Consider the following 25,334-nt stretch of genomic DNA (forward strand, 5'->3'; position numbering starts at 1 on the left):
ACCGTGAAATTATTTTCTGAAGACTGTAACCTGCTTTCAGGAAGGTTCCCTTAAATAAGACAGCCTTCTCTTGCATATTTATTTATGTGTTTGAATATGAGCTCAAGAGGTGATGATTGTTAATTTCTGTGTTAAGCACACAATAAAGGCTTCAAAAGAACTACTCTCACAAGGGAGTCTACCTCCAGCCCACCAGGAAGAGCATTCAGTTTGGAGTCAGCCGATTTGCATTCAGTCCAAGTATGAACTCTCAACTGTGACTTCAAGCAGAAAAAGGTCATATGCATAATCTCAGCTGAAGGAGCTCTCAGAGGAACTGTTACAACAACCAGAACAAACATTTCGCTCAGAAATGCTTAGCCTTGTCGTTGGCTAAACATTTGTGCCAAACACCCTTAGGCAAGTTTTTTTCTATCATTCTTAGAAGAGATTAACTTAAAACTAATAAAACTGAAGAATATTTAATGTTATAAGAGAACAAGAGCTCAAAGTGTTCCACTTGCTGGAAGCAAAAAAATATATAGGATAAAATGAGGAGAATAATCACCTAAATCCTACCAAACAGTGAGCTGCTAAAGAACAATTAAATGAGTATCAAGTGGGAGAAAGAAATCTAGAGTTGACTGACTTGTTAACGGCAATTTGTAATTGTAATTTGTAACTCTGCAAATATATTTTAATATTCCCCACCAATATACACTTTGTTATTACTGTCTAATGGGACATTGTACAATAGAGGCAGACTTTTTCTATTGCTAGTAAAGAATAATTTGTTTTCTCATTTCAGCTGAAAAATATTTCAATTCTATCTGATGTCAGGTAAAACCAAAATTGACAGCCCAAACAAAACCAAATGTGTTAAAACCCAGTAATCTCTTCAATAAAATTTACACCCCAAGGTGTGAATGTTGTATACTATTGACAGGCACAGCATTGCCAATGGTTTGCACTCAGTTAACATTTCTTTATAAAGATTCCTTTGTCAGATAACAGCAGACAGAAGAGTTTGTGAAATCACCTGCAATCTTAAAAGCATAACTCATTGATTTCTTATTGATACACTGGAACTTTACTTTTTAAAATTAAAGTGACAGATGTTACACAATTTTAGTGCACTGTCTATGAATTCTTCACATTAGATGAACAACTGGATGACTGAAAACCTTCAGAAGCTACCAAATAAAATATTAAAACTTGATTGTTGTCCTGAATCATAATATTGTAATACATCTTGAATATGTCCAAAGGCACACTAGAAGCTCATAAAATAATCATGACTTAAACAGATTTTACATAGACAGCAGAAGCACGGTAAAATGTTACTTCTGTGGATTTTTAAGGTTAGTATCTCTCTGTAAGTGGTTGTCTCACTCTAAAATATTTGCACAGTGAAATGTGACTAATTTGTGATAAATTCATATAGGTATGAACCACAAATTTCTAAGAGCATTGCACTGGTTAAGTTAAACATTGGCCTCATTTAGAGATAAAACAGACTGATAGCATTACCTTTGGGTTGCATTACTTTCTGAAAAAACCCAATGTATCTCCCAGCTCAACCAGATGTTACACATTATATACAGAAATCACTTTCTGAATTTGACAGACTGCATTACACAGGAGATCAAATCAAGTTGTAGTAATTGTTCCTCTGACATTTAACTATTAATATAAAACCCGATGAATTAAATCAAGGACACAAAAACTAGAAGGGCATGAGATAGTAAAACACTATATAAAAATATATTTTAAAAAAATCTTCTATTACATGTATACTTTCCATGACAAACATTTCCCAGTCACGTCTTACAAAACTGCAACTTAAAATTATAATAAGCTCATTCCTTTGAGTTTGTTTTTTTTTAAACAGTAAGAATTATTCTATAGGGTATTCAATAAGGTCTGGGTATAAGCTTTACATTCTCTAGAAATTTTCTTGCCATGTGGAACTGCCCTCCCCTCAAACACACAGCTGATGAACACCGCTGTGAGGGAAATCCACTGATATAAAAAAAGACACCACCTGTAAGAGAAGAAAAGAAAGCCAGAGAAAAAGTGAGCACAAACAGCACATAAGAATGCAGGAAGAGAGAGATCACTAGACCTGCTTTGGGAAGTAAGAATGTAAATTTTCAGCTTCCATGAAAAAATAAAATAGGTTTATCAAATTCTGGCTACAATGTCAATAAAACTGTGCATGTACTTTTGCCTAAATGGTTTTAGCCTAGAAGATATCAAATATAAAACAATGTGACACTAAAACATCATCAATAGGACAGTAAAATACGCCAGGAAGTAATTTATTTTTTCTAAAGATTTAAATGTAGATCAGCCTTTTCTAGTAAGTATAGAACTATTAGCCTTGAAAGAGAAAACTTGGATCATTAGGTATGTCCCCTAATTCTATGCACCAAGACTTATAAGGACAAAACTAAACCCAAAGTTTTCAGTTTTTTAGTACACCTCTTAAATACTGTTTTAAAAGGAGTCTGTGATGGCCACTCTCAGTGGAGCATCCAGGAGTGGGAGCATACACAGAGGCACACACCAGCCTCAAATGCATGATCTTGCACAATCCCAGTCTTGCACAGATCCTTGCACCCTAAATCTTTAACCAGGATGTTTCTTGCCCACAAGCTCTTGCACACACTCCCTTGCAGAAATTCTCCTTCAATGGGGCTTTCCTCATTCATTTCCTTAAGTGAAACAAAAAATTAAAAATTCAGAAAAAAACATTTCATTCCATAAATCCTAAGCTTAATAATGCAGCTGTCATTACGACAAATCTTCAGTGGAAATAACAGAAAGGAGATCCTAACAATTACTGAAAAAAATGAAAAATCTGTTAAATCCAGAAGACTTAATACCTACAGATATTTTCAAGAACACCTAGTAAGTCCAGACAACTTATGGAGAAATAGTTCTTTCATACTATAATGAGATGCAGAGCAAGAAAAAAATTATTAAAAATGCTCACATGATGGTGGTGAAACGAATGGATGTCTTAAGCACATAAGACAGCCAAGAAAACACTGTCCCTTCTGATCTGGATTTAGTTCAGTTTTGTGTAATACCACATATTGCCTACCAACCACACAAAGCATTCTCCTTAGTATGCTTCTGACCAATAAAATAGGTCTCAAACATAACTGTCAAGATGTATTCTTCCTCCAACTGGTTGCTACACAGGAAATAAGCAGTATGTCATGCTTGCTTCGAGAGTTTTCATTGCAGATATTTCTATGATGTATTTTATGTTTTAACTTTGTCACATTGTGCAGAACTTTTGTACTTACTGCAGTACACACTTGTTTAAAAAGTTTTTCATTACACAAAAAAATCAACCAACAACCAATCCCCACCAAGCAAAGCTAGTTTGGATCCTAGTCAAGCTAATAAAATTTTTCTATTATGAAACTGAAAACAAATCAGTATTTACTCTTGCTAACAAGATCTTGACATCACCCCTTACAGAAAGATGGGTGAAGATCAACTCTTTAAAAAGAAAAGTCTCACATTCAAAGAGACAATCACAAGTGTATGAAAAGCTAAATTATATGTTTATCATCCTATTATAATTAAGGCAGGCTTTATTATCACATCAGAACCATGTTTTTTTCAGGCAAGAGGCCAAGAAAATTTCACAGGAAGTCTGACTAGAATTAAATTGCTCTCAGGAACAATTCCTTTATTTGCAGGCATCCCCTCAACTTACACTCAAAGTCCAAAAGTTGCAACTATAAGAAACATTATATCTATCTATATTGTAGCTACAAAATCTGAGCGTAACTATTAAACACAAGATTCTGCAATTCAGCCTTTAGCACATTGTGACCCCATACAGGAATTTATAATTTTATCTTATCTGACACATTTTATCTAAGAAAGGAAGTCATCAGAGTGCAGTTAATTTTCCAGCAAAAGTTATTTAACTATGCTACAAAAATGAAAAGCTATGCCAAACTGCTTATATGGATGTCAAATATATGTAAGAATCAAGTAGTGCTAAGAGCAACCAGTCAGTCTTTCACAGTATTTTTTCTATGTCGCTGTCTACAAATGCACCAGTGGTAGTGTTTGCTACAGTATTTGGCTTCACCATAATTGTCATTTCAAAATGGTTAGGAAAACTTTGTGGAAAAAAATGAAATCTCTCTGACACCTTAAAATCCTTGTCAGGTAATTTCAGTTAAACATAGACTAAGCATATAAATTACCCAAAGTATGAGGTATGAAAAGAAAGAAAGTGAATTTCCATGGTACAGACTCCCACACACTCTGCCTGTAAAGTTTGGGAACACAGGCATCGGAAAAACCATACTCTGTTAGTGATCATGCAGGTCCCTGCTTTAGGGAGGCACATTCAGTTCCTTTTCTGTTTTCCCACTCCTTTTCCTAGTGCACACGCCACTGAGCTACATCTCCTGTCTCCTTCACCCGCTTAAAGCCTCCAGTGTTATTTAAGTTTTAGCAGTGACACGAGGAGACTGTGAGACAAGGGACAGCATCCCGAAGCTGACAGCTACAGATATGGCCAGCTGCTCCAATTCCTAGAAGCATTCATTGCATACTTGGCAGCAGCACTCCCTGCACACTTGCAGCAAAACACATAAAAATTAGGCTGCAGGTGAACTTATTTGATAAGTTACTACCCAAGCACTGATGCAGGCTTACTCAAGCGTATTAAGAAAGTCAACCTGAGGTTTATGACGTAGTTCACTACTACAATTGGAACAATATAGTGTTATATAGTTTTTCTGAGGGTCAGAAGAGAGGTGTGTTTATTATCCCCTCCACGTCTTCAGAAAAGCAGCAGATTTATTAAAGCAAAGCATTCTCAAATGCCTTTTTCATTGTCCAAACAGGAAGTAAATTATTCATCGCTAATTTGTCTGACCTTAGCAGCAGCAAAGCCATGGAGTGACCACAAACAACCATAATATGGACAATGTAGAATCATGGGAAAAATCAGGTTGAAAATTGACCCAAAGAAGTCTCCAATTCAATCTTTTTCTCTAAGCATAGTTATCTCAGAACAGGTTGCTCAGGGCTGTCTTCCTTTTGGGTCTTGAAAATCTCCAAGACGACTGCACAGCTCTGGGAAACCTGATGCACTGCTTGACCATCCTCATTGTGAAAAACCTTTTCACCATCCTGAACTCCTTATTTCAACACTAGCTCTCCCATCACTAAAGAGAACAGACTGGCTTTTTCTCCCAGACAGCTTTCTCACAGCTATTGGGTCTCTAGGTCTCTCAAGACTTAATACCATGAGGTATCCTAGTGGCTTACTCTTCTCCAGGCTGAAATACATTTCTCCTCAGCCCCTCCTCCTGCAACATGAGCTCCAGAACCCTGCCTTGATGGCTCTTCACTGAACTCACTTCAGGTGGCATCCTAGAGTATTCCTAGTCAACTAACAGGGAGAAGAATAAAACAAAGGCTAAAGCCTACACAGACTACAGGATTTTTCTTGAATGAAATTGAAGATACCAAGTTACAAGAAAGAATATGTACATTCCTTTGGAAACTGTTCCAGAGACTTAGTGCTGAGAAGGGTGTATGGTAGATAAATTCTAAATCATCTTTCATATTTTCAATTGGTTGACTCCAGAGGTGTACTCAGGTGCATGTAGGAAACGCTGTTTTCAGATAATCCCCTACACAGCAAGTTGATAGCTTAAAATCATGTTTGGCGATGATTCTTGTCGTGGTTGTGGGGGAGGTGAATTTTTCCAGGGGGATGTGGGCAGTCCAATCAGTAATCAGCTTTTCTGCTGGCACCTGGATTGGTCACTCGGAGGTTTGGACACGCCTCTGAGGACACAAAGAGTTAAAAGCAGGACCCCCAAGGGGGTTCGGCCTCTTTTTGGATCCCGGTTTCAGCAGAGAGATGTCTCAGGCCTCCTTCCCCTGCCCAGCCACGAGGCTGGGTGGGGGAGGGGAAACACGTGGTCGGCTCAGGTAAGCCGGAGCCCCCGGGGGGAGAAGAGAGGGGACAGGACTGGAACTGAGCTGCCCCGTCCAGGATGGAGGGGTGGAAAACTGTGGAAGTGCCTTCTGTGTGTGCTCACCCCCTCTTTCCCCCAAACTCTGGGAGAAGGTGCCCAGCCAAGTGGGAGTTGCCGAGCCTGGGAGTGCCTGAGCCTGCACCCTGCTGGGAGATAGAAGCTGTTAACCCTTGCTTGGCAGAAAGAAACTTTTCTTAGACATTGATTCTCATGACTGGTGATTTTAGAAAAAAGGAGAAGGAAGCAGCCTGGGACCGAGGTGATAAAGCACGATTGGAAGGAACCCGATGGAAAAATGAGAGGAGTAGCCTTCGGAGCTGGACTTCTCTTGCATAATGTCAGCCATGGACTGAACTTAAGCCTCTTTTGAACATAAACTGCATTTTAGGTGGATGCAGCTGCCCTGCTTTTGCTACAGTGACTGGCACTTGAAGAGTGGAGCGAGCAGAGAAAAGAGGGGGAGGGTGAGGTGGCGCCCTCTGCCCTCAGGGCAGACCTGCTCCTAGAACCCCGGCCCCTGGGTGAAAAGGGGAGAGCTCGGCATGCAGCATCCTTAAAAAGCCCTGTATGTAGTTTTTGCCTATGAGACAGCGGTGAGAGCGCTGGACATAGGAAAAAGAGAGTGTCACCCTGGCAGACTTCTCTGGGCGGTGCCACGGGTGACATGGGAACACATAAAGAGTAGACCTGTGTGTTCTGGAGAACAGTCTGTGGTGCCAGAGAGACTCCTCTCTCCCTTACTTAATTGAAGATTAGTTTGTTTTTGAGTGGTGATTGTTTGATCTAAGACCCAAAGGTTGGTCTGTGAAGAGTGATGGGTGGGGAGGTAGAAACTGGGAGAAGAAATGTTCTAAGAAGTTTTTATTTCTGTCTCTGTGTGTGTTTAAGAGTATTTCTGTCCCTGTTCTTATGTAATTAATAAAGTTTTGGTGGGTTTTTTTTTGTTTTCAAGATTTAAGCCTGCTCTGCTCTGTTCCTGATCACATCCCACAGGAGTTGTTAGAGAAAAAAAATATATTCATGGGTGCATTAACATCTGGCCAGTGCCAACCCATGACAATTCTTATTAACTATAGTTTAATAACTTGTTCCAAATTCCTACATTTGCAGTAAAAAAAAAAAAAATCCCAAAACTGAAAAATGCAGTCTTCATTCAGAGAAACAACAGATGAAGATACTCATATACTCAGAGCACTGCAGAATTTTTAGCTTGCATGAAATCTGTAAACAGTTTGCAAAGTTTAAAATAGTTTAATTCCTATGCAAGAATTAACAGAATTTGACAGCTATCTCTGTAATCATTTCCAGTTAAAATATTTCATTCATCAGCTCATAAATAAATAATTAGTACAGGAGTTTTGAAAAAGCACTGCCATAATGTTTTAAAATCAATGTACTTTTACCTTCTCTAAATGTGAAATTTCAAACTTCCCAAGGTCTTTTTCTGTGTAAAATATCATGAATCAAATGAAGTGACTTAAGACAAGAATTATCAAATAAAGTACAAAACAGTGCCTAACTGATAATTTACTTATTAACTATTTTAAATTATATGGCTGAATTAGAAGAGAAGATTTACTAGAGATTCAAAAGTGTAACACACTTCCATAAACAAAGCAGCATGATTGCTTCATGCTTATGGTAAGAAACTGATGTTTTCATCCTCACACTGCAGCTATGAACAATACCAACCTTTCACCACATTCACAGAAAAAAGTGCTGACTTTGAAGTATTTTAAAAAAAGAGCAGCATGATTAAGCCATCCAGGTTATAGCTGGAAAACATAATATGAAATAAAAGCTTTTTGAGGAAATTAGGGTCTTAAGCAATAGTACCTTTTCTGTATATTTCGCTTTTACATATACCATCAAAGAAGTCATTACAGTAAATACCAGCATGGAATTGGAAAGGAATCTAACTTTACGAGGGGAAATAAAAACCTCGCGTTGAAGCTTTGCATGTTTGAACCTAATGCAGCTGAAGTGCCTCATCAATCCAGCAGGATAACTGTGGACTGACACAAAGGAGGAGGTACAAACAGGCAGCAGACACAGGCAGGGCTGTAGCAGTGACAACTTTTGTGAGCTTACACTGTTACCAAAGTGTATGTCAAGTCTATTAAAATGCTATTAAATAAAAAAAGAGTTGAGATGCATTTAATCTAGGTTTAACCAGGGTCCCTATCCAGTTCACTGAAAAGCCATACAAAAGTTCATATTGCACAAAGAATAAATGTCCAGGGATGAAAACAACGCTCTTCAACTGTGGTACAAGTTTATGCTGCTGTAGATGCTTTGGACTTAACCTGCTAGAATTCAACATCATAACTGGTTTTAAATGAATTAAGACTGCAATGTTGCCAAGAGGGTACATTCCCACACACACAGCTTGTGCTGACATTCTCCTGCTTCCCTTCTCATTGCATATATTAACTCAAGAACAGTTACAGCTGACCCAACTTACTCTATATTTGCAAGAAGAAACAGTGTCAGCGCAAAAAGAGAGACGGAAGCACTCGGGACGGAGAAGAGCAAAACAGATGAACCTTGCTAAAGTAGAAGCTTTGCTTGCCTCAATCCCACAGACAGCAATTCAACACTGAGCTTTAACAGGCTGGAGTATCAGTTCTCAGAGCAGTCAACATTGTACAAATGAGGACACAACAATGGGCAGCAGTACTAAACAGTCTGAGAGAGGAAGCAGATAGGATTTCCTTGCAGAGGACTGACAGTTCAAACGTCTCACGGTGTTTACTGAAATGGACTTGTAGATTGCACACAATTGCTATTGTTCATCTGAAGAAGCTCCTCCAAGACAGAAGTGTTATTTCTCAATATACATTTATCAAAACACTCCTTTAACTTGACACCTGTTTACTGCAAAACACACGGATTTTTCCAATAAATTAACTGTTGTAATCAAAAGATACAACTTAGTTCTTGTATTTTTTCCTACAGCCTAAAAACAAATCAGAAACTTTGACTGCTACAAAGTAAATAACAAAAGTAGTCTGGGTTACACCGTGTGGATGAATATAAATATAATGACAAATCCCAAATCTAAGAACATAAACAAATCACAATATGGTTAAAACAAAAGTTTTGCTATTACCTAAATGGTAAATAGTAAGAAAGCCCTTCACAACACATGTTGCTGAAAATGGATTAAAAGAAGCATTTAAAGAACAAAGATTGAGAACTCATCCCAATACATACAGACTGCAGACCCCTAAATGTGGAGCAGAAGAATGAAAATCCAGAGCTGCAATACAAATAAACATTTTTCTGCTTAAGAGTCATTACACTTCTCCTGGGAGATGAAAGCTGTGCCCTACACATAGGTAAGACTCTCCAAGGTTGAACAGCTCCCTTAGTTTTAGAAATCCAGAAACAATTTTCAGCACTCCTTCCTGTTGCAGCAGCCCTCTTGTTGGAAGGTAGAAATGAGCTGAGACACAAGCTTGTTTATCACAGCAATAAAAGAGGCCTGGTTTACTCCTCTTTACAGCTCAGCCATCCTGACTCCAGCTATTCACTGACTCTGGCTGCAGCAAGCTCCTGCTGTAGGTTTCCCTTGCAGTCTCTGACTGCTGGTTATTTCCTGCTAAAGTGTGACTGCAGGGATTGGCTTGCAGACTCTGACTGCAGCTTTTACCCAGCTAGACTGTGACTGCAGGTTCTAACAGGCTCCAACTACAGACACACACTGACCTCACACCACTGATTCTCTCTCCGCAGGATCCTCCCTCTTCACCATGAGCCTCTCATTTCTTCGTCCTCGAGGCTCCTCCTTCATCATCCTCGTCAACAAACCCACTCCCTTTTATCACACTTATCTTTATTGGATACAGCTGTGACCCATGGCGAGGCTGTATTGGGTAATTAGCACAGCTGTCACTTAGCAGGGGCCAGGTCACCTGTGCTCCCTACTCCACCTTCCTTGCTACGGCCACCTGGCAAAAGTTCTCATTATCTCGCTTTGGCCTGTTCCTGGAGGCAGTTTCTGACTGATGTCATGGAACACATGAATAGTAATCTTTTAAAAGTTGGGAAGTGGACAGGAATTACCTTTCTACTGTTTTCTTTAAGTACTAAAATGATTCTTGTCCTTGAAAAAGTGCTTTTACCACTGGCACATTACAGAAAAGTGGGACAGTAACACTTTATTCCCTTATGTACAGTTGCAGAAAATAGGAAAATATCATCTAGAGAGGATCAGAAGTGAACAGAGATATCATCCTGCCGTCCACAGTCACATTCAGACTTCTATGCTTGCTAGTCTATATATTAATTTTAACTGTTTTTCCTATTCTATTTCTACATGCAATACCTCTGAAGTAAGAGCGCATAACATTCTTGATTCCACTGGAGAACAAAACAATTAAAATGTAAATGTAGCTTGTTAGTATAAAAGACCTTTATTAAACCTTGATCTTAATCTAAACTGCTATATCAATTTACAGTTTTGGAATAACTTAAACACTTTAGTCCATTCAGGAACATTTTTAGGTGACTATTTAAGCATTGTATTTCACTAAGAAAGTTTTGGATTTAGCGAGAGCTGAGAAAAGTCTTACATATTGTAACTATTTAATTTCTGCACTTATAACTGACTATGAAAGCAGACTTTATTCAGGAACATTCATGAAGAACAGCTTAGTAAAACACTCTTTGCCCAAGCAACATAAAAGGATTCTGGAACATTTACTACAGTATTTACAGTCATGTATGCATCATGCTAATCTGTTAAGACTCTACACTAAGAGTTTAAGTTTAACTACATGCTTGCACCAAAGACTATTAATCAATACCTCATTGTTTGACCTGGAGATGCCAAACACGTTTAACCCTATGCCTTATCATGCTGTTAACGAAAAGAGTTACCATGTCTTAACCAGATATTCCTGCTGTGCTTTCAACCCTCCAGTCAGCTCCTAAGCCTTCCGTGAGAACTTCATCAATGATGTCAACCTCTGACAAGTGAGTACTTAATAAATCTAAAGCTCCATTTAAAAAGTAGTTGGAAAAGAGAAAAGGAACTCCCATTTCTGCACAGACAGTGTGACAATGTATTCCTTACTCTATCCTGATTTTTCTGAACATCGACTGGAAATTATTCTGATGACTGTCTGACCACAGTTGGAGCTTTTGCAAAACATAGCCCTGCCACTGTGAATCTCCCGAGATCACTAAGAGTTTCAGAGCTTCCAACCCAGCTATGAGTAGAATGTGTACAGCAGGTCAGAACACTAAACCTGAGCTCTGACAGGACTGAGAGGGCAGGAGAGGGGGCAGACGAGCAGGGCAGAAACGAAAGACGTTGCCCAGAGGGGCCAGACAACTCCTGATATTGGGGGACTTCACAGTTTAGCTAGGAAAACCCATCACTGACCTGATCTGAGCGCTGGTGACAGGCCCACTTCAAGTGGGAAGCTGGCTTAGATGATTTCTAGATGTCCATGCCAAAGAAAGTAATTTCTATTATTCTGTGAGTAGCTGCAAAGGCAGCAGATTTACCTGTGTGCAGTTGCTTAATGACAGTATCACACGATTTAAAGTTCTGTTCCTGTTTAGGAAGCTAGAAATGCAGCTATAAAAGTTACTATTCTATAAATATTTAAAAGGAAACCTAAATTCTGATTAAACTCATAGTTAGTTATGTTCACAAGTCATAGCTCCTTTTTTAAAATGAAATATGTTTTTCTCAAACTCCACTGCAACTGCTGATTCTTCTAGACAAAATTCTCTTTTATATATCTAGGTGTAAACAATCATGTGATAATATCCATTACTTGAATTTTTTTCCAGAGAACAGGAAACATATTTTAAAAATTAATCCTAAAGGTTACTAAAGTATTATACTCTATTTCAAGCATCTCTAGAATAAAAACAAGCAAACCAAACAATCTTTAAAACAAAGGGATTTTTCAGTTCTGTTCACCTTGTGTTTTTCCAAGTAAGGTGAAATATGTATTAGTTTTACTAATTCGGAGAAAGTTTTTCAGGTACACAACTTTTACTCTATTTAAAATTTCTTCAAAGATTGCTTATTTGGGTTTTAAAAGGATGTTCTTGCAGATAGGAATATCAATGAGACTGCTCTAGGAAGACTACTTCAGCAAAACAAAGAAATAATGTATTTCATAACAGCTGTCAGAATAATCTATAGATTTAAAAAAAACAAAACGTTGAGGACTCAAGCCTTTCTTAACACCTTGAACTGTGTCCAAATTAAGAATACAGTTCAGGATTTTAGACACAGGTGTATGGTAATATTACATCATTACATTGAATGTTTGTACTCTGTACTAGTTGATGCTTTTTAACTTCTAAATTCTGATAAAGGTAGACAAATAAGAGTATCAAGAGATTTGAAGGGCCTTTATACTACTACTTCAACTTCCAAGCCCCCAAGTTCACTAGAAATTGTGACTCTTACTTGTTGGATCAATTTCTCTGTCTTTGAACTACAAGTTGGAGAGCTAATGTTTGTTTGTTTAGTATTCTAGATGGTGTAGAAGCTTTTCCTTATTTTCCAAGCTTGTTTTAATAATCTATTAATTTATTTTCCAGATCTCTGTCATCCTATGTGACATTCACATCAATTTTATACACTATGCCAGTGTATGAAAACTTTTGAGAAATACTGCACTGCCACTTGACAGCATTTTGCTTAGCGGCAGGCAGTAAGCCTCACACACAATTCCACAGGCTGGCAGTTTAACAGGATGTGCACTGCCAATACAAAACCATACCAAAAAAAAAAAAAAAAAAAATAGTTGTGGCACCAAAGCAAATCACTTGGTAAAAGCATTATGACTTCCACAGGCACAGTGTGTTACCTTGTGGTAATACTTCTGCAAAGTCTGAGGGTAATGTCAGCAACCAGCAAACTCGAGATAAGGTATTAGCAACTTACACACCTTCCTGACATGTTTTATGCACAGCTCTAACTTGCTATGTTTCTTGGACAATTTGAGTTAATTAGTATCACCTCTAAGCCAGCGGCAAACCTACCACGCTGTTTTTCATCATGGCTCTAATAGTGAATCCCTCGCAGGTCTGTTGCTTGTCCTGCTGCTTGTCCTTCTCCCGCTGCCGGGGCTGCCTGTCACCACCTGTGGGCTTTGATGGGCCCGGGGCCCCCTCCTCTATTACCATCTCCCCACCGGCGCCCGCGACGGACCAGATGCAAATTACGGACTGGAAAAAGCAAGCGAACATCAGCGTCCCGTGCCCCGCAGTTAGAGCAGGCAGCAGGTCCAACTCCGCTCCCTCCACAACCAGCGACAGCCCCACACACCGTCCCGCGCCTCCCCTGCCCCTCACAGCCCCGCTGTGCCTGCTCCCTGCCCCGCTCGCAGTCCCCTTCTGCATCATCCCAGCCCGTCAACCCCGCTCCGCCGTGTCCAGCCCTTCGTCCCCACCTGATGTCCTGGTCCCCCGGGGGCTCCTTGCCCCCGCCCGCCCGCCGGGTCCGGCCCTGCTTTTCCCTTTCGGTTGGGCACCTGCCGCCACGCGCGGTGTCCCGGCCACGCGACCGTCGCCGGGCAACGCGTCAACAACCCGCCGGGGCGGCGGGAGGGGAATCACAGAGAGCCCCGCCGGCACAGCCCCGCACAGCTGTACCTACGCCCGGTGCACCGTACATCGGGGCGGCGGACAGCAATTAACGAGAAAGCCATTAGCGGTGTGGGGGGGAAATGTGAGCCGATGACGTGAGGAGAGCGTGGGCGGGTGTGAACTGGCCAAGAACTACGCTACCCAGAGAGCCCAGCGTGCGCCTCCACCTCCCTCACTGAGGCGCATGCGCATTCAGGGCCGGCCCACCCCGCCCGCAGTCGCGCGACCCCCCAGGGCGGCTCCGGGGGACGCGCCCGAGCGGCGGGCGTGGCCGGCACGTGCGCGCGCGTGCACGCGTCGCCCCTCTCCTCCCCCGCCGCCATGATCGGTGAGTGAGCGCGTCAAGGGAGCGGGGCGAGCCCGGATGCGGATCCGCCCTTTCCTCCCCGCCCCTTTCCTCCCCGCCCCTTCGCTGCTGCCGGGGCCGCTGCTGTTGTTGCCTCTGCTCTCGCTTCTGCGGCCCTGGCGGGCGGCGGGGGTCGGCGGGGCTCCGTTCGCTTCCCGTCGGTCCCCGCCGGTCCCCGCCCGTCTGCCCCGGTGCTTCGGCAGGGCGCGGCCGAGCCGGGGCTGCCCTCGGTGTGCGCCCGCTGGTTAAACCGCGTCGGGGCCGTGCAGGGCACGCGGGGGCCAGAGTGCTGAGAGGGGCCACTGCCCTCGGGTTTTACCTGCGTGGGAGAGGGCTAAAAAGGCTGGCCAGACCTTGTGACTGAGGTCTTTTAAAATTGTTTTTTATCCCTTCTCAGTATATCGATTGTAAATGCTTCTCGGCAAGGTTTGTGTGCTCTGCGAACTTTTTTTGGCCTTTGCCAGCATATATACGTGTTATTGGTCTGGCGCGGTGCCTGGTGTTGTCCTGGAAAAGAAGCAGCTTACAACACCTCGTGGTGCTGGGAGTGTGACCCTGCGCTCCTTGCGCTGCTTGCTGAAGCCATCCAGTGCTGCTGTGAGGCATGACTTGCTGCCTCTAGCAGTGGGTTTTCTTCTCTTCCTTCAAAGATGAATCATACCTGGGGAGTTCAAAATTACAGGATCCCTTTTGTAGCCTTCCTGCTTCCCTTTTCATCTTGCTTTGAGTTTCTCAGTTTTGAGAATTATTTAAAGTAAAACCTATAAAATGTAGTGGATGCACATGCGTTTTAGTAACTGCTGCCCTCAGGCTTGCTTATTTCATCGTCAGCACTGGTGTCATAGTTGCTGCCTACGTAAGATCTAATTAAGTTAAAAACTCTACATTTTGTTGTGAAAATATTTTTTTAAAATTGAACATCTCAAAAATTTCCAAGAATGCTAAGAGTGTTTCACCTATTCATTTTTTTTCTTAGCAGTATATGATTGCAAGTGTATGGCTAATGTTCTTTCACCTTTGCTGAAACTAAAGGTTATAAACAGTTGTCCAGTGTCTTAACTCTATATACATATTAAAGCAAATGATCTCTTCCTAGCTGTGGAATTTTTTTACAGGACATTCTTTTCATTTGGGCTACTTTTTTCCTATGTAGTACAGAACATTTTAAATTGAAGGCTTGGCTTAAGGAAAGCACAGAGGGTGAGGTATTCTGCTGTTTTTATTTTGCAAAGTCATCTGCTGATCTGATGTATTGCTGTAGTATATAAAATACATGTGTTTGCAGAACTGCAGTGTGTGTTTGCTTTTGAATGCTTCAGAAAGATAAGTTGAGTGTACCTAAGGGACTGCCCATGTGGTTACAGAGCTGATGCCTCTAGCCCTCACACTGAAATCTAAATATTTACTCACTGCTCATGAATATAAATATTATATGACTGAGGAATGATAATTTTATTTTCACTGTGACATAGGGAAACGTTTGTGAATATTGATTATGAAATGCACAGACCAATTAGTTGCAAATTTAAAAACACAGCTTACATGAGTTGCAACCTGCCCTGGTTTAACCCCAGCTGGCATCTAAGCACCTCACAGCCGCTGGCTCACTCCCTCCTCCGCTGCCTAGCAGCAGGATGGGGAGGAGAATTGGGGGCAAAATAAGAACAGTTTAATAATTGAAACAGAGTAATAATAATACCGATAATGATGATAATGCTAATAATAGTAGTGAAAAGGAGAGAGAGGGATAAACCCAAAGAGAAACGAGGGATGCACAATAAAATGGCTCACTGACCAATGCCCAGTCCATCCTCCAGACCAACTCCCACCAGTTTATCTGTTGAGCATGATCTGAGGTGTGGAATATCCCTGTGGCCAGTTGGAGTCAGCTGTCTCCTGGCCACACTCTCTCCCAGTTTCTGATGCACCTCGTCACTGACAGAGCATGGGAAACTGAGAAGTCCTTGATTTGGGCTAAGAATGATTTAGCAACAACTGAAGCATCAGTGTGTCACCAACATTATTCTCATACTGAATTCAAGACACAGCATTGTAGTAGATTCTAAGTCGAATTAACTGTATCCCAGCCAAAATCAGTATGACACCCTTCCCCAACCCCCAAAAACAAAAGAATTGTCTTCAAAGTATGTGATGTGGAGACCTAGTCCAATGTCCTGCTTTGACGCTTTCTGAAAACTGTCCTCTAAACATTTGTGAGCTGGGAATGCCATTGCAAATTTGGGGACAGGAGGGGAAGGGTGACATAATCATGCCATTTTTTTAACCTGAGTATTAAGAAGAATTTTCCTATGAAACACATGGTATATTTTCCAAAATGTTTGACAGTTTCATGTCTCTAGAAATGTCTTATGTCCTTGTAAGTTAATGCCATAATATACTTGTACACATGATAATTCCTTTAATTGGTTTTTGATTTTCTGTCTTCTCTTTTTTCTCATCATTTCTCATGGACCAGGTCATACAGACTTGTGCACATTCAGGTTCCTTAAATGATAATTTGAATCTAGACCGAGCTAGTTAAGTGACAGAGCTTGTCATAGTTCTACTTACTTGGGGGTATGGGAGGTTTGGGGAGTTGTTTGTGGTGGATTTTTAAAGTTTATTCTTTATTTTACTTGTTTGCTTACCATTGGATCAGCTGAAAAGTGGTGTTAGTGGAATGGAAATAACAACCTGCAGTTAGATTGGCTGAACTATTTTTTAGTCAACAGCCCTGGCAATAATGTCACATTCTTGAACACGTGTTCTAGGGAGGGAAATAAAAAATTAAAGCTGATTTTGAAGGAAGATACTGGGACGCTTTGTGGAATTTTTCAGAAAATATCTCTCAAAGAGCAAAAACCCCAGGACAAGGCCCTAAGCTGTTTAAAAATGTAGAAGATGGGCTCTATATAGTTAACAGTGGCAGTTCAGCGTTTCTGTGGTGAATGAGAGATGAAGGTGGTAATAGCGACAGGTTCCGAAGGGCTTTGACAGTGAAATATGATGCATCCTGCAGTAATCAAGTTAAGGGAGAATGGGAGCCTGGGTGAAAGTTTTAGCTATCTGGATGACCGATCACTCCTCGGTGTTGGACCCTTTTTCAGTGTGTTGGTAATCTGCTTTCTTCGTAAATATTTCTCATTGGTATGAAAATAACCTTGAGGAAGCAAAATAAGAATAAAGCCTTTCAGAATTACCGTGAACACATTTATATACATGGTGCTATTATGGTACTAGTGTAGCAACCAAAGGAAAAGTAGTTTAGGAGTTTTCTGCTTAAATATTTTGATCTAATGCTTCAATTTTTTTCTGTTGGCATTTTGGTTTTACTGCTGTGGATAGTTCTACTACAATACTGAAATAATAGCTCAAGTTGTAGTTCACAAGCATGGGGAATAATCTGTCTGATAGTTAGATTAAACAAAACTTAAACCTTGGAATATCAAAGGCTACTTGCATTTCAAATATATGACCTGGTTTGCTCGGTTCGTTTTGAGCCTTTTTCCCTTCTGCTTTGGTTGCTGTATTGGACTGCGTGTACAGAATTGCATCATGAAACACTTTGTGTTTTACTGAAATTATATTTTAACGATTATTTTTCCTACAAAATGCTTTGTTATCACTGTCAGCAAGGTGTTACAAAGTTAATGATACATCTGAAAATACAAATACAAAGTACATTTGAAGTAGGAGATCCTCAAAAGACAGCTGAGTTTTGCTAGATATATATAAGCATTCTCTGTTGTTTCTGTTAAGGGAGATGACTTTCTGCTTGAATTTCTTTTTAAAAGACAAGTAGTAAGGGGGAGGAAAAATGGAGTGTGTCTTTTTGCTTTTTTTTTTGTATTTTTGGTTGATTTTTTTATAATGACTGCAAAATAACAGTATTATGATATCAAGACTGGAGACTACTTAAGCAAGGGCTAAGGATATTCTGATGCAGTGTTTTGAGATTTTCAGATAGGGCCCTACAGAAAATTGATCTGGCAGTTTCTTTAATTTATTGCCCATGGTTACTTGCATATAATGTGTAAATAGAGTATCCATTGCCAAATGCTTTGCTCCAGACTATCTGTAAGATGAAAATAAAGTTAAGCATTTCAAATTCCACTTACTTCCAGAAACAACTAGGAAAAAGCCTTTGCTAACAAAATAGGAAGTTGAAAAAAGAAATATTTTGGAAAGCGTAACAGCAAATGCTACTGCTTAAGAATCCTTGCCAAAGTAATGAATGTCCATTGTAGATACGTTTAAAGCTGAAGACGTCATTTTATTCTGTTGTGATAACGTTGCCTCAAGAGGTGGGGTAGTTTTCTTAATTGGAAACACATACATCCCCACTTACTGAAGTGAGCTAGTTGGGCTACCACACCCTGTATCATGGAACTCTCAGTTGTGTCAGCGGTCAGGCCACAGAAGCACATGATACAGTGCAGGTTTTCCAAGTTGCTATACTTAGGAGAAGCCCAAGGGAGAATACAACCATTAGTGGGAAGATTGTTACTTTGCCAGACAGGTTTATGTAAAATAGACAAATTAATTCTTTTCAATCAATCGTTGTTGTTCCTATGTACTGTATATGAGTATTGTTGGATTGCAAATCAACTTCTAACACAGAATGGAGCCAGTGATGTATGAAGTTTTCCATTAAAAGAAGAAAAAAAAAGGTAATGTAAGAAATGGGCAGCTATGTAGCTAGAATTTACAGAATGCCACTACAAAGATTGGAGATAATTCGTTGGCAAACTTTAGTTATATAATTGTCAGTTATTTCACAACCTGATTTCTTCTGAACTACAGTGTGGGTAGAGCATCTTGCAAATGTTTGTGTTTGGTGAGAACTTCTAATCATTAAGTAACTAAATTTTAATATGGTAAATTATGTCCTTTAAAATCTTTAATATTTTTACAATTTTTCAGTTTCCAAATGTTGTACTTCAGGCTTCTCTCAGTCCTTCTGTATTTTGGTCAGTGCTAAAAGAATGGAAAGATGGATGACCTTACAAAATAAGGATAAAAATCCATCAGGTTTATCTGATATAGAAAAATGCATCAATACCCTTTTGCCTGTTGTATTCTTGAGGCTGGACAAGATGGAGAAAGAATGAGTTCATTATTGTGCACTTTTTGAAGCAGACTGAAACCTGCCTGATTATACTCAACTGGCTTTTAAGCAGTAGCTGTTGTGTTGCATCACTTTCCTTGATCAGCATGTTCATGTCTACATTAGTATTGTTAAAGGTTAACCCAGGAAAAATTGTAGCATCAAAGCTGTTTTCTGAGGCATGTGGAAATAACCGAAATATTTGCCATGTTATTAAAAATTCTCTGTTAAAATGATGAGACAAAGAATCATTTAAGTTCTCCAGCCATCACTCAAATATTAAATTTGATGATAGCAATCTTAAGGGTAGAAATTGATGAAGAATTAATCATGAAACTGTCTTTTATTTCATGCCCTTGTGCAATTTGTGCAGTTGTAGCTGGTATTTGTGCTGGTAAAGCATCTTTTCTTGAACAACTCATTCTTATGAATTCAGCCAAAAGATTGCATAAATAACTTGTCACAATTATGATGCATTAAGTACACGGTAGCTTTATGTGGTGTCTTTTTTACAGAGGCTACATGCCAATAATGGATAAGCCACAAAATTCTTCAGTAAATGCTTCTCCATATATCACAATGCCTTCCAAAACAGTAGCATCATAAATTATGTGCTTTAGAGAAATTACCTCTGCTAACTGTTTTCCTGATTTTTTTTATTTCTAAGTAGTTATTTTTTAATAGCAAAAGCTCACTCTTGCACTTCAGAACTGTTTGAGGCTGTCTGCAGAATATAACACCTCTGTTCATGCTAGCAATTTCAGTGATGGAAATTTTAAAACTCTGACCCTAAAACTATTCAAAAGCTTTCGTGCCCTCTGATGACCTCTGAATTTTTAATATTATATATCACTAATTTCTTCTCCATTTATCTTTGGAAGAGGGAAAACAATGACAATGACATACACATATCTAAAAATGGGTCATGGTCCATTAAACATGTCCAAAATAAATTTTGTGGATCCTGCAGTTTTTACCATACCTCTTGGTTGTATTCCTGTTCTGATTGTCCCTCTGACTGAGGAGGAGTTGATTTTCTATCCTTTGCTGATTTGAGCTAAGTTGAAATGATGAAAGGAAGGTGGTTACCAAATGAACATTTTCAACAAGTACCTTGCCATTAATGTCTTCCTTTTTAATCCTGTTTTTGGAAATCTGATGTTTGGAATTGTGTGTTTATTTTCTGAATGTGTCAAAAGTTCTTTCCTTATGCGTTATTTGTCCCTATGGCATAGATCTGTTGGTAAGAAAACAAGAAAAATCTTGTTTGTGCTTTGTTTTATTCCATGGGGTTTATTCTTCTCTTTGACATTCCCTTATGATTTGGGGACACAATTTGTTTTTACCTTTAAGCTCTAAGCCTAGACTCCTCGGCTGAGAAAAGAAAAAAAGCAAAGCATTAAGAAGTTGATTTACTGTTTAAGAATTTCAGAAGCTGAGAAAGATGAATGAAGATCCTAATTGAGGAAAGAGCTCATCATTACATGGCAGTTTAAAGGACAGCAAGGTTATAATGTATTAATGTGTAGGAAATGAAAGCACAGCTTTTTAAAGTGTAGTTGTGATCAAAAGCTGTTGGTTGTGCTGTGTTTTGTGTGAAGGTGGTACGAACAATGCATTTGTGGCCACAAAAATTGGACATGCTCCTTTATCTAAAGGAGTTAGGAGTGGGGTTTTGTGTACTAAGTAAAAGTAGGCTTGTGCACTAAGTTTGCTCTTGATGACATAGAAGGGCACTGAAGCAAATTTATTTGCATCTGTAAATCATTTGTGATACGTTAAAAACAAAAAAAAAAAAGGCAAAGTTGACTTTCCAGTAACAAAAATGTGCTTGCTTTGTTCACTACTGTTGTGATGGTCAGTGTGGATGTTGTTTTGTTAAATGTGTAAAGCTTTTTTGTATTATGATGTAGTTCCTTTTATTTGCTTGGTTTTTGGTTTGTTGGCTGTTTGTTTGTTTGCTTTTCCCCCAATGTCTTCCTGTCTGTGCTGCTGTTTTCCATATCTTTTCTGTAGCATTTCTGAATGTCTTGCTTAGGTTTGAATTTCCCCTCTTAGTTCATGGATTCCTTTTTTTTTTCTTTTTAAATGAATTTAGACAATAGGACTGTCGTGTGTCAGATCTATTACTTCAGATTTAATGACTTTATAGAGCTAAAGATATTTAGCCAAATCCACAAGAGTAAGAATCCCAAGAAACTGAGATATCCAGGCTTTTTTAGGCCCATTGTGTGAGGTATTTCTCTAAGACATCCTTTCCATTAATAGAAACATTTAGGCCTTCAAAGTTGAAGGAATAGTGTTCAGCTGCTTTTTGTCATAATAATTTTACATGTGTATTTTCTTTTTTTTAAATGTGCCAATCCAGTAACATTTTGGTAATGTGCTTTGATGTCATAGAAAAATTATTTTCCATTTTCTTCATTGGTGTTAAACTACTGTGCATGGTGGAAACAAAAGTGGCTCATATTGGACATCATATTACATTTCTGGCATATGGTTCTCCTTTCAATTTTAATTTTATTTGATGAGCTGAAATATTTTTGGTACACTTATGTTTACATTTTTTCCCTTTTCTGATACAGTGTCCTCTGTGGAATACTCTCAGTGGAAACATATGTTCAGAACTTCAAAGTAATTACGCTATTACTAAAAGCTTCATAATTAGATTTCTGAAACTAAATGTTGAAAAAATTTGATTTTCCTTTATCGAATCATATCAATTTCATTCCAATCTGCTTTCTGGCTGATTGAAGAAACATGGTACGACAAAGTCAAAGCCTGAGTAGAATTTCTTAAGTCTGGTATAGACCAGTTCTTGAAGAAAAGGGAGCTTAGAGCAGTGTTTAGTCTGAGAGCAAGATTAAAAAAAAAAAAAAAAAAAAAAAGATATATTGCCATTTTAACAGTAAATCTTTAGTGGTAGGTACCTCTGCTTGGCAAACTGGGTTGGGATAACTGAAGCATGAGCTTGTCCCTCTATGAAAACTGACCCTATTTCTCAGCAGTGATGGGCTCAGTTTGTGTCTAAGCTACTTTGTTTACAAAATATTGCCCTTATTGCCTGTTATCTTGCTTCAAGAGTAAATTTTTTGTTGTGATGAAAAGGGTGCAGCTTGTGTTGAAAAAAAGCTGTTTACTGCCAGAAACAGTTCAGGGCTACAGTCTAAGATATTGATGAAACAAAAAACCCTAAAAAAAACCCCAAAACCAAAACAGAACAAAAAAACCCACCAAGCAAACAAAAAAAAAGTAATCAAAAACTGTAACTGTAGAACTATACCTCATCTACCTTCTTTGTTTTTTGTAGCTCATCTGGAAAATATGGGGTCTCTTAAGAACAGGAGCTGTTATCCTAATGGTCCTGAACAAAAACACTGTGTCTGTTAGGTCTCACAAGGCTCTGGTGTATTGGTCTGTTGACAGGCTTCATATTTTTTCTTCAAGCTGTATGAAGCTCCAGGCTAACCTTTAAGTTGATTATTTTTTACTCACTTTACATAATTTTAGGATATTTTATTCACACTAACTCTGCTACTGTTGGAAATCTGGCTTTAGCCTGGTATGAGCTTTATGTAAGCAGTTGGTGCTCTGAGGCACATCAATTCGAAACTTGGTAATGATTAATGTTTTGAATTTTTAAATTTTTGTGGTTTGTTTTCATAGTCTACTTTTCATTCTGCCCGCCCTTATTATACACAGTAAAATAGCAGATGAAGCTGAAAAGTTTCTTTTACAGTACTTCTAACAATTTCCACTAGAATTATCTTGTTGGAAGCAAATATCCCATCTGGTTTACTTTTTAACACAACAAAACTCCATAGTGAGCTGTGTGCTGGAGCCTGGCTGAATTCCATACAATGAGACTGTTGGCCCTAAGCAAGATGAGCGCAATCTGTTTCCCTTATTTCTAATAAAGGAAAAGGAGAGTTTCTTCATTTGAGTCTTTGTTTCATTATGTTTCCATTTTATGCCTCGCTTTCTTAGAATAACTGCTTTCCTGATGTTATACATTCTTCTTTTTTCAGTACAGGTAAAATGAAAACGCATTACAGCCTTATAAAAGTCCTGAGTGCTGCTTTGAAACAACTTTGAAACTCAAAATTTTCAAGTATGGCATAGTGCTTTGGCCACATCAATCTCATAAAACACCTGAAGCTCAGAAGTACTTGGAGCTTTTTCTGTTGTCTTATTCCTCAGATAGAAACAAGACTTAACATGTACTAAAATCAATCAGAGTCACACAGTTGATCCTAGCTCTTTTCCTAAAGTTTACCTGTGCTGTCTGAATTCAGCTTCCTGAGCCCATAACCTTATGTGCCCGATTGTGCCTGTGAATTATTGAGTCTACATATATTTTACACCAACTGATTTTACTGTGTGTGTATGCAACTCTGCTTAGGAATTATGAAATTGCACCTCTGAATTGGGCTCTGGATTAAATTTGCAATTTTTTGTTATAGATATGGAGACAAAAATAATACCACATATAATAATAAGCATCAGATACTTTAAAACTTTATTTAAAACTATACAATTATTTTAATATTACATCAAATTAGTGAACATTTGCTGTATTAGCATACTTTCCCTTTTGCAGAGATTTTGGGTTCTTGGGTAATATCCTGATTGGAAGTCATGTAGCTTGCATTAAAGTGAGCAGGCTGTTTTGGGACACCAAGTTCTTAAAATTGTGTCATGAACACACCTGGTGTGTTCTTTTTTCCTTCTCAGTTGTGTAGAGTTTTACCTTAAAAATGCCAAGTAACACTCAAATACTACTAATAATCCTTGTTTATGATGTAAATTGTTTTTGGTGACAGACTTAAAAATGTTTCTCATGATGTACTCCACTTTGGAAAGGCTGGCACTTCCCTGCTTTCGTCTGTGAGTGACAACAGTTGCAACATATGTTGTTCATTCCCGATTTTTCGACGTTAAGAAGTCAGTAGTTCTTTTTAATGTAAATAAAATTGAAAAAAATTGAGCACTCTTGATGGGTAATGGTAGAACTATTGCTGTAATTCTGGTAAGAACGTAAGATGCCCTTGTGTATCACTGTATGCAATGAGTATTCAGCATCAATTTGTGTTTCGTTTCAAATGTGTTATTTTAGAACTGTCTATATAATCAGTTTCCTGAGCTAGAAAAGCAGACAGTGAACTGTAAACCAATTCAGGATACAATTGCAGCACATAAAAAATGAGATAGTTGATTTCACGTGAATACAGCTTTTGAAATTTAGTTCAGTTCTAGACATGAATTAAAATAGGCAGACCTTTGAGGACAAAGGACTGTGCACTGGGAGACTTTTCATTTACTTTAGCATTTGTGCAAATGGGACATTAGGATAAAAAGGTCAAAGCATTTAAGTTTCTTGTTCATTTTATCTACGTGAAACTGTTGTGCATATCTGCTTGCTGTGTGTTGTTACTAAAGAGTCAGACTCTGTTAACAGTGATGTTACAGTCAAATAAGACAGTGCTGATTTCTTCAGAAGGAAAGTTTGGATCACTTCTATTGGTTTCCAGTTGGATTTAAAAATCAACTATCTTAGAAGAAACAAGTGACTTTTTGACAAGGCTTCTCAACTGTTTCGTCCATAAGACAGTAGCAAAAATCTGTTTGTCCTTGGTGTTGATGCCAGGAAACACAACCTTCCTGGGCTACTACCTTACTGAAGAGGGAGTGAGTGAGAGACACCAGGGAATAGTTACCGTGTAGATGATGCGGAATCAGTACCCAAAAGCCTGACCTTCTTTGTTTTCCCCAATGTTATCAGGACCAATTCATCTAAAGTTTGTATTTAAAAGTATGTAGATAATGTATCTATGGAATGATGATGCAGCCACAAAGTCAGCCTCCTTCCTTGTATTTTGAAAGTACAGCAGTGAACCACTTAGGCCCATGCATCTTTGAGGCTTTGCCCTTTCAAGCTTTTGTCTGTGTTGGACACTGACTGCAAATTACAACAAGCCACTGACTAATACCTTATTTCGTAACACCAAAATGTGCTTGTGTGGGGGGTGCAAAGCAGTTAAAAACTAACTGTTCTCTTGTTACTTTTAAAACTAAAAGATGGATTTTGAGTTTTCATACAACTGGAATTTTTTGTGCATGGGACATTATTTTACTCAGCAGACAAAGCTACTGAAGTGGACTTTCTTGCTTTCTATGCCAGAATTAATTAAGTTTTAAGGATAAAGCTGATTCTTCCGTGGTGGTTTACTGATGCATCAAAGCTAAT

At 39.0% G+C, this 25,334-nt stretch overlaps 2 protein-coding genes across 7 annotated transcripts in view; one reads left to right on the plus strand and one right to left on the minus strand.

Annotated features, from left to right (window-relative positions):
* The window catches only part of PACRG (parkin coregulated), a 246,235-nt gene extending 232,640 nt beyond the window's left edge, over positions 1-13,595 (minus strand). For 2 of the 6 annotated variants that reach the window (XM_063390629.1, XM_063390633.1), the window contains exons 1-2: positions 13,439-13,594; positions 13,029-13,214 (exon numbers count right to left, since the gene is read on the minus strand). In XM_063390629.1, coding sequence (XP_063246699.1) covers positions 13,029-13,172 — 144 coding nt within the window. In that variant the 5' untranslated portion in view covers positions 13,173-13,214; positions 13,439-13,594. Of the gene's footprint in view, positions 1-13,028; positions 13,215-13,438 lie in introns of all 6 variants that reach the window. The other 4 variants (XM_063390630.1, XM_063390632.1, XM_063390628.1 and 1 more) reach the window with 3 other exon arrangements.
* A 208-nt stretch (positions 13,596-13,803) lies between these two features.
* PRKN (parkin RBR E3 ubiquitin protein ligase) overlaps positions 13,804-25,334 on the plus strand; it is a 685,495-nt gene continuing 673,964 nt past the window's right edge. The window contains exon 1 of the mRNA XM_063390620.1: positions 13,804-13,962. Coding sequence (XP_063246690.1) covers positions 13,956-13,962 — 7 coding nt within the window. The 5' untranslated portion in view covers positions 13,804-13,955. The remainder of the gene's footprint in view (positions 13,963-25,334) is intronic.

The sequence above is a fragment of the Prinia subflava genome, chromosome 2, assembly GCF_021018805.1.
Source record: "Prinia subflava isolate CZ2003 ecotype Zambia chromosome 2, Cam_Psub_1.2, whole genome shotgun sequence".
Lineage (NCBI taxonomy): Eukaryota > Metazoa > Chordata > Aves > Passeriformes > Cisticolidae > Prinia > Prinia subflava.